We start from the raw sequence: 10,149 nt of genomic DNA, 5'->3' as shown, positions 1-10,149 counted from the left end.
GTCCAGAAGTGACCAAAGTCACAGAGAAAAATATCCGGTAGTTTAAGTTGCAGTGGTTTCACGTCCCATTCTTAACCTTTTGCCTTGTTTGTTCTGTGTATGATTTTACTGGACTAGTTGTATGTTTGTGATTTTATGCATACCGAAAGTGTTTTGCAGACTATTTTCCAGAAATCACTGTTATCATGAGATCTTCTCTCGGTTGATTTACCGGTAGCGAGTTTGTGTGTGACTGTGTGGATGATACTGCAGTATTAACTGTGCAGAAGGTACTTTTGCTGAAATGCTTGAGGGTTGTTGTGGTTGTTCTATAGTAAATTTGTAGATACTACTAGTTTTGGTATTTGCTTAAATGCCTGTGCTAGCTGTACATTTAACAAAGCTATATACTGTATATTAAGGTGATGTACAATGCCTCTATTTCTCCATTGGATGTCATTATGAGGATTATGTGTAATGTATTGGTAATGGCAGCTGTTAATTATATATATTTTTTTGTTCTACCATACGTTTTATCTACCAATAGTTTTCTAAACCCTATCTAGATACTGCTAAATTATGGCATGTTTTTATCTACAGGAACTGTTCTAAGGTTGCACATGAGTAACTTTGGGAAGTCAATTTCAGTAACACATCAATATTGCCCTCTTGTGGGCTACATGATTATGGTAATTTAAATGAACAATTCAACCCTAAATGAAAAGTTGGCAGAATTTATCCGGATGATGTATTCTTCTATTCAAGGGAGGTGTATGGGGAACATTATTAAGCACACATTTTCACAGAACCTATTGTTAATGCCAATGAGACAAATTAAAAATATGATATTTGCACAGGATAGCTGGGCAAAAAGGGAAAAAACAACACCTAAAAAGACAGATAAATCAAAAGTATTATCAAATGAACGAATGCACACAAACAAAAAACATATATGTTGTCATTTTACGAAATTATTCACATTGTCCCATCTTCTGTTCATTCCACCCTTGAGGCTTAAAGGGGTCATATGATGGTTCTAAAAAAACATTATTTTGTGTATTTGGTTTAAATGCAATGTGTTCACGCGGTTTTAGGTAAAAAAAAAAAAAAAAGCCTTAACTTTTACACATCTCATTGGGTTTGAGACTTTGATCTTTGTAACTCTGCAGATCTTACACATGCACAAACAGATACATACCCTGAAGAGAAAGGAAAACATGTAATCACATCATATGACCCCTTTAACTAAAGTTTATCTTCACAGTGTAGCAGTCTTCTTATTCTGTAATACAAACCTGATCACTTACCTGTTTACCTGCCTGGATTCAATTATTAGTTCTCACAAATAGATTCATTGTCTGTCTTTTGTATGTTGCATTCCTGACAGAAGACCAGACCTCACTATGAGCCCAGTGAGAGTTACATTCCAACATGAAGACCAGCTGCTGTCCTTCAATTACCCCAGATAAATATATGTAGAGAAGTTCCTGGGTCTCATCTATTACGTAGATATGGAATGAAATTGAAGTTGTTCTTCCAGTGGGGACGGGCATCCCCTTTTTCTACTGCCTGTGGGAGACACACCTGATTCCCTAAGTGGTTCCTCTTTCCTGATGGGGGAAGCGGACGAAGACCTCAACCTTATCAATCAAGTTTGGGGGAGGCGAAGGAAGACCTCAACCCTATCAATCCCCCAAACTGAATTGATAGAGTTAAGGTCTTCCTCATCAATCCAGTTTGGGGGAGGCGGAGGAAGACCTCAACCCTTTCAATCCAATTTTGGGGAGGCGGAGGAAGACCTCAATCCTATCAATCCAGTTTTGGGGAGGCGGAGGAAGACCTCAAACCTATCAATCTAGTTTTGGGGAAGCGGAGGAAGACCTCAACCCTATCAATCCAGTTTGGTGGAGGCAGAGGAAGACCTCCCCGTATATTTCAGTTTGGCAGAGGAAGACCTCAATCTTATCAATCCAGTTTGGGGGAGGTGGAGGAAGACCTCAACCCTATCAATCCAGGTTGGGGGAGGCGGTGGAAGACCTCAGTCCTATCAATCCAGTTTGGGGGAGGTTGAGGAAGACCCCAGTCCTATCAATCCAGTTTGGGGAAGGTGGAGGAAGACCTCAATCCTATCAATCCAGTTTGGGGGAGGTGGAGGAAGACCTCAACCCTATCAATCCAGTTTGGGGGAGGCGGAGGAAGACCTCAACACTATAATCCAGTTTGGGGGAGGCGGAGGAAGACCTCAACACTATAATCCAGTTTTGGGGAGGCAGAGGAAGACCTCAATCCTATCAATCCAGTTTGGGGGAGGTGGAGGAAGACCTCAACCCTATCAATCCAGTTTGGGGGAGGCGGAGGAAGACCTCAACACTATAATCCAGTTTTGGGGAGGCAGAGGAAGACCTCAATCCTATCAATCCAGTTTGGGGGAGGCGGAGGAAGACCTCAATCCTATCAATCCAGTTTTGGGGAGGCGGAGGAAGACCTCAATCCTATCAATCCAGTTTTGGGGAGGCGGAGAAAGTCCTCAATCCTATAAATCCAGTTTGGGGGAGGTGGAGGAAGACCTCAGCCCTGTCAATCCAGTTTCCTCAGAGCTTCCACAGTTCACTCCAGTTCTCCCACTGACATGTCCATGCCACTGCCAGCACCCACTGATATGTGCATTCCTGAACTTGTTCCAGAGGGCATGTCTTACTCAGAGTCTGCACCAGAGGTTATGCCCATCTCGAAGCAAGAGTTAGAACCAGTTTCTTAATGTCTGACTAAGGTAAAGCCTGGTGGATCAAGAAGATGATGGTCCATGGTGGAGCAAAGGGGGGTGAGAATCTAAGGTGGAGCAGACAGGCTTTGCTAAAGTTAAAGGATCTGTGGCCTGAGGCGAAGCCAGGGACTCCACTTTACAAGGTAGAGCTGGTGACCGGAAGACCCAAGGTGGATCATGCAGGGTAAAGTCAGCAGAGGAGAACAAGGGACCGGAGGGAGCCAGCGGAGGTGGGGCTGAAGCACTGGCTGGCTGGGTAGAGGAGGCAAGCAGGGGGGGCTGGGCGGGAGTTTTGTCCATTAGTTTATTTATTTAACCAAGTAAGTCAGTTGAGAACAAGTTCTCATTTACAATAACGACCTGGCCAAGAGGCAGCATAAGAAGCAGGTGCAATACAATAGAAATAAATACAAAAACACAACAATAAAGATAACATATAAAACACACACATAACTTAAAACAAGTACAGCGATCTTGTACCATTGACCAAATAGAATTCTTAAAGGAGGAGAATAAAAAAAAAAATAAACTAAGCTAAAAAAGTCTGCTGCAAATGAATCCAATCGTAGGCAGCCAAAAAACTGAAAAGAACAACGAACAAAAGCGGTATGGACTATTAGGTATACATAAATTAATGAAATAGCTAAAGTGCAGATTACGACTAATGTTACAACTATTAAGAAGTGATTGTAAATATAATGGTGTTTTCCCAATAAGAATTTTATAAATAAACAGAAACCAATGAACTTTTCTACGAGAATGAAGAGAAGACCAATTCAATAAAGAATACAAGTGACAATGATGAGTGTTAAATGAAGCTCCAGTCACAAAGCAAATTAGAGCATGATAAATAACATCCAGTTAATGAAGAAGAGTTTTTGAAGCAGTCATAGACTGACATATGACACAGACTTTGGTGCTGGGCGGAACCAGCGATAAGGAATGAGATAAGGGCCTTTTAGTGGGGATGAAGATGATTCGAGGATGGGCGGGACCTAGAAATAGATTGAAAACGATCTATTTCTAAATCCTCATAAATATCAAGAGAGGCCAGCTGCAGCTCACCCTCAGCAGTGGGAGTGTGTGTGGGATTTTCCTCTAAACCATCATGCTCCACTAGCAACCCCACTGTCATGCATGTATTTGCTGGCTTACATACCTGGTCAGACATCTTGTGGGACCCGGGATCCGTGTGTATGTGAGCGTGGTCTGTGCTCTGTGTGGATCCTAACACCCCAGTATAGTGATGACTATTCTGTCAAAGAGCACCGTCCTTCGGATGAGACGTTAAACCGAGGTGCTGACACTCTGTGGTCATTAAAAATCCCAGGATGACCTTCGATAAAGAGTAGGGGTTTAACCCCAGCATCCTGGCCAAATTTGTTCATTGACCTCTGTCCATCATGGCCTCCTAATCATCCTCCTCTGCTGATTGGCTTAATCACTCGGTCTCCTCTCCACCAATCAGCTGGTGTAATGGTGGGCGTTCTGGCTCAATATGGCTGCCGTCACATCATCCAGGTGATGCTGAACTTTTTGGTGGTTGAGGAGATCCTCCCTTCAATGTAAAGCGCTTTAAATGCCTTAAAAAGCGCTATATAAATGCAAAATTTAAAAAAAAACTTTTATGGTGGGTTCAGTTCCTTGCTCTGGCTCCTTCATCACGTCAGTCTTGGGCTCTCCGTCTGCGGTGGGCTCTGGCATCCTTTCCATGTGTGGTGTGGGAGGTGGCTGGCTGGGCTTTGGATCTGGTGCGGGGATGGTTGTGAAGTGGGGCTGGATGATGGAGATGGTATCCTTTACAGTATCACGTACAGTAACTGAGGACCCCATCCACCAACAGATTGCAGTTGATATACTCTTCTAGGGTCCAGTAGGTATCCACCTTTGGCATCAGGAAGCTGATCTCATCATCCTGCCCACACCTGAAACCTTCCATAACGGAAGGTCATCACATGTGGCATGGTGGCAGATGTTAAACTCCTCCACATAGTCCTCCAGATCTCAGCTGTTTTGAAAAATATAAATTATAGCTCCCTCTGGTCCATGAAAAGCTCCTTCTGGAACTATATTAAGTGCCGCAATCTCCAAATTCTTTGGTGTTTTGTCATGGGTAGGTCCACAAAGATGACGAAGAAGATGATGTAGTTCAAACAATATAGTTTTCTTTAATAAAACAAACCAAAAGCAGTAATCCAACAAGAGTATACAAACGCAAAACACAACCATCACCAGACAAAGAACCCAATGAACGGAAGGGCTTGTATACACAAAATAATGAACTCAACTTCAAACAGGTGTGATCTAATTAATCATATAATTAATCATATAATCAATAATAACCACGATAACTAAGGACAAACTGGAACATACAACAAAGGAAACAAGAAAACAGAGAAGCAAACATTGGTTAAGTTATTCAAATTAAAACAAAACAGAAAGTACTTATTTTTCATTCTTTACTTTAAAACATAGCACATCATTACAGCTGACAATATGTAAATTCATACTAAACATTCATAAGAAAGTAAATAAGGGAGTGCATTATTACCGAACACCAATAGGTTATAGAGTTATGATTTAATCACATAACTGCTTAGGTGTATCTAAAGATATGAGCTCATATACAAATCAATTTTCACATCCCACATTTTCTGCTTACATTGTCTACTTCGCATTGTGCAAAATATAGCCTTCTACTTCACAAATCACCAATAAATGAATGTGGATGTAGGCTATTTTTAAATTTCAGTAGGGTTTCTTCTTGAACGTTAGACTTTAAACTTAAAATCCAGAAAAGAGGCTGAACAAATATTTAATTTCCTGATGTCAGTAACAGACAGAAATGTAAAGTAAAGGCATAGCAATCAATCATACAAAAGGTTGTTAGATACATTCTCAACAAACAATGCTAAATGGGCATTGCCTGATCAGACCACTTTTGAAAAGCTATAACTCAAAGCAAGGAAATGGGTCTCTTAAGCCCCTTTCACACTGCACGTCGGACCCGCAATATTCCCGGAGCATTGCCGGGTCGCCTTGTGTGTGAAAGCAACCACGTCCCGGGATTGATTACCGAATTGAACCCAGGTCGGGGACCCTAGTAACATTGCGGTATTCGATCCGGGACGAGCTGTGTGAACAAAAGCCAAAACTAATGCCGCAACGTGTACGTAGTTATCGTGCGACTCCTAGAGCTTGTTTTTTCAATAATACAACCCTGCAGTGCCAGAAGAGCTCGTCGGTGTTTTAAACGCAGAGAGTGTGCGTATACAAAAGAAACTAAAATTAAACAAGCAGAAATGAGCGCAAACTGGACACAAGTCGAGACCACGGAGCTCCTTACTATCCGCGCTGAAGCCGAGATCGCTCGCCGTTATACGTCACATCAGGATGTCACGTGTCAACTCGTCCCGGGACCGTTACGGGTTGTGTGTGAAAGCGCACATATTACGGTATTTCGCTGGCAGTGTGAATGGACCAAATCTAGCGGCCCGGGAACAAATGCCGGGTCGCATTATCCGTGTATTTGCCGGAATCGCAGTGTGAAAGGGGCTTAAAGGTTGCAGATTTCATTGCATTGAATGTCATCAGAAAGGGAGAAGCTGATCACCATTTTCTGAACTGCTAAATCATAAACCAATATTCACAGACATATTGAGTACTCATGCGGCTTTCACGTGCTATCCTAAATGTCCTACTTCCCACGTCTGAAGTCGTGATTACGAGCTTATAGCATTTAAATTTTGACTTGAGATGGCGTTCATGTCTAGAGAGGGTAAACCCAGCCTGATCTGCCTGATTTGATTTCGCCCGGCAACTCAGTCTGGAAACCTGTACATTCATTTCTACGGCTTTTGTTACACTTTTGCGGGAACCAATCACAGACTGGCTCATCCACCTGACGCGCTATAGGCGGGTTTAACACGCCGACGGATAGAGAAGCGATGGGTCGTTGCCCGTTGATCCCGCTTCTTGTGGTCTGATTGGTTGAAGGACTACCCAATAGCGCACGGTGTCATTTGAACTATGCTCGTTGATCACTCCTCTTGTGCAGTAGAAAATACCGAGCAGACTCCCCAGACCAATGTTCAGTCTTAAATTAAGCTTGTTCTGATGAAAGCCAGACAAGTCCTTGTCCTATTTTTTAACTAGGAAACTAGTATTTATGATCATTGCGATAGCATGTGAAGGCAGCATAAGTCATACCTTTCTTCCGCTATACACCCCTGTGCTGTGGCACTACTGGACGTTTTTTTACTGAATTTTGCTCTCCTATTATTCACATTCATTTACTGTAAATTTACTTGATTGAAAATTCTATCAAAGTCTATCAACAGTCATGAAGTTTCTTCTCATTAGCATACATTAGATGTGTAGTGCTATCTATGCACAGCACTGTACACAACTCTTAGGCCATATGGTTATGACATGGCATTAGACAAAGGAAACATAGCATATAACAAGTAAATAAATGACCTTTATTTTTGAATGGTAATATATTCATGGCCCAAGACTTCTGCACATTACTGTATGCATAAAAACAACTTGCTCAATATTTGCCATTAACTACAATAATAAATAGTATTCAGAGTAGCTATTACAAATCAACAACAACAACAACAATTAAAAAAAAACTCAAATACAATGCATATGAATTCAGTGTGCTTACTAGAGAGTAATTACAATCAAAAATAACCCCCTTTGGAGGCAAATTCAAAAATCTACTTTACCTTTTATAGACATACAAAAACATCTATATTTATCATATGAAATGAGTTCAGTCAATATCATACAACATGTGAGATTCATTGAGGAGAGCATGATACAAGATTGTGACACTTTCACAAATCTGGAATAATGCTTGTTAACTAATACTAAGAATAATCTTATTGTCATACTCTGTTTTCCTCAGTTTGACAAAATCACCACTGTAAATTAGAAAGCAATACCCTGTTTAGGCTATTTGATTGTTGATTATGTGTAACGCTTACAATCTTACATCCTGTCTATAAACGATACTGTATAGAAAGGGTCTCCAAACTCGGTCCTGCGAGTTCTAGAAAGCAAGCTTAAATTACCGTCATATATACCTTTAACTCTGGGTTGATTAACCCAAACCTTGCTTACTCAAGGTATGCTGGTTCCAAAAACGCGTCCGGGAATAAGTTCAGACAACTCTGAGTATGGGTGCGTTCAAGTCCTTCAAGCAATATCGTATTTATGAAGTAGGAAGTTGGGTTTACGATGTCATGTGCGTTCAAGTCACTTTCCTCAAGATGGCGAAGTACTTTCTCTTAATTAATTACACAAAAATACAGCAAGGTTCTTAAAATCTTCTTCCAGAAATGAAGAACAAGGAATGTGCATCAGGTGTGTTTTGCTTATTTATGTTTTTAATTAATTTATGTAGCCACTGTAAACTTTATCTTTACATATTATATTGTTATATTATAATGCTATTAGTTATTATCATATGCTATCGCTGTAAAAAGAAAAACCTGACTATCGCTGCTAATACCTTTAAATATTGTGTTCCGCCTTGTTCTCACTAACGCCCCAACTCATTTTAAAGAAAATCCAGAGCTTCCCACTGGTATTTATGACTATGTGCATATGTTCATGTGCGTTTAACTCGTAAATACGATCTTTACGACATGACTTGAACACACCATATGTTCCTGGTTAACACACAAGACAGTCTCAACAGAGCGACGAGTCAATGATTCATCATGCAAACAGACGCTAAAGCTGATGATACACAGGGCACATGTCTGAATCATAGACTGTAAAATAATATGGACGTAGTGTCCGTGACGTCACCCATAGGACTCCCATAAGCCGTTCTGAAGCTTAAAGTGGGGTCGAGCTGGGTGTCACCATCTTGTGAGCGAGTCATCGCGTGTCACTCCCGGATAACAGAAAATGGGCAAAAAGGTGGGATGTGGGCGGAGCTTAGGTGACAAAATGAATATAGACGGCAGATAAATGGCTATCCACCTGTAACCACGCCCTTAATTATGCAGAACTTTAAGGCTTTATGTAACGTAAACGAAAATTCACCCCCCTCACAGTTGTCATGAAGATCAAAATTAGCCTTAAAAGCCAAAACCACAATTTGTACCAGACTGTAAACATGTTTTTTTCTGTTGTAAAGTTGAGAATTTTAACATGGGGCTCAAAGAGATTCTGCTCCTTCTGGAGCCTGTCCCTAGTGGCCAGTTGAGGAATTACAGTTTACATTACTTCCGTATTGGCTTCAAGAGAGAAGTCAAAGTCGAGCCATGAACGCTGTGCTAAGTGATGAACTGTGACATGGAGTTTGAGTCTCGTATGGGACGCCATCTTCCCTTGTAGTTAGTCAATCATATATTAAACAGATATAGTTCATGCATTTCCATGTAATTAGATTTCACTTAATTCCTATCGACCAGCTCACTTAGCACACCGTTCATGGATCGAGTCGTTTTCCAAGATGGCTGCTGTCTGTGAACGTGTAATGTACTGTCTTTATAAAGTATCTTCTTATTAAACTGTTTGTACTCTTACAAAGCTCTCAATGCTTCGGTTTGCATGTAGGGACCCTCATTATGCGGCCGTGTTAGTGTTAGGCTATTTTAAGCTGTTAGTGGTGTTAACTAGTGATTTAATTTGACTTATTCTATGCCCTATAGATAAGCGTTATAAGCTAATCTGTGTTTAATGATAAAACTCTTCACATTCGATTTTCATGAAAACGCATCCCAGAGAACGATCTACTGATCTATGTGTTAACCCTGAGGTTCATTTCTCTTCTGTTTTTGGAACCGAAAGTTGGGGTTATCCGCTTACTTACTTAACTTAAACATACCAGGGTTTGTCAAATAACCTGCTTTCTGGAATACCCCCCTGGAGGGCCCAAGTAAGACACTGATTAGCTGGTTCAGGTGTGTTTAATTAGAGTTGGAGCTAAACTCTGCAGAACAGTGGCCCTCCAGGACCGAGTTTGGAGACCCCTGCCCTGCTGTATAGTATACGTGAGTATCCTCATGCCAATGTTGAACTGTAGACAGAGGGACTGTGGATCAAATGGTTTTGATCAACAATCTGTGAGACAAATATCAACTTGATTGCCATCATTGACACAGCAGGACAACGAGCACCACATGCTGGTCAATTCTACTGAATTTTGTCTTCAAAATACCACAATGCGAAGTTGAAGTGGTGAAGATACAATAATGGTGAATGATACAGCATATCTTTGTTTGGGCGCTTGACAGGTTTGATCATATCAGGGTCATGATTGTCAGTCAGTCAGTTATCTCCAGATGGAGGTTCATGATCTTTTTTACTGTCAATAAATACACTTGAACTTGAACTCAATTGGCTGGGAGAATTCAGAGTGAACTATTTTTTCCCATTTTTTA

At 41.0% G+C, this 10,149-nt stretch overlaps 1 protein-coding gene across 1 annotated transcript in view; it reads right to left on the bottom strand.

Moving 5' to 3' along the window:
* Nucleotides 1–4,886: 4,886 nt before the first annotated feature.
* Nucleotides 4,887–10,149, bottom strand: part of arhgef9b (Cdc42 guanine nucleotide exchange factor (GEF) 9b) — an 81,742-nt gene continuing 76,479 nt past the window's right edge. Inside the window, 1 exon segment of the mRNA XM_067456858.1 lies at nucleotides 4,887–10,148. Coding sequence (XP_067312959.1) covers nucleotides 10,077–10,148 — 72 coding nt within the window. The 3' untranslated portion in view covers nucleotides 4,887–10,076.

Source organism: Pseudorasbora parva, chromosome 11, assembly GCF_024679245.1.
Source record: "Pseudorasbora parva isolate DD20220531a chromosome 11, ASM2467924v1, whole genome shotgun sequence".
Lineage (NCBI taxonomy): Eukaryota > Metazoa > Chordata > Actinopteri > Cypriniformes > Gobionidae > Pseudorasbora > Pseudorasbora parva.
Note: the sequence above shows the minus strand (reverse complement) of the source record. Positions and strands in the feature narration are given on the sequence as shown.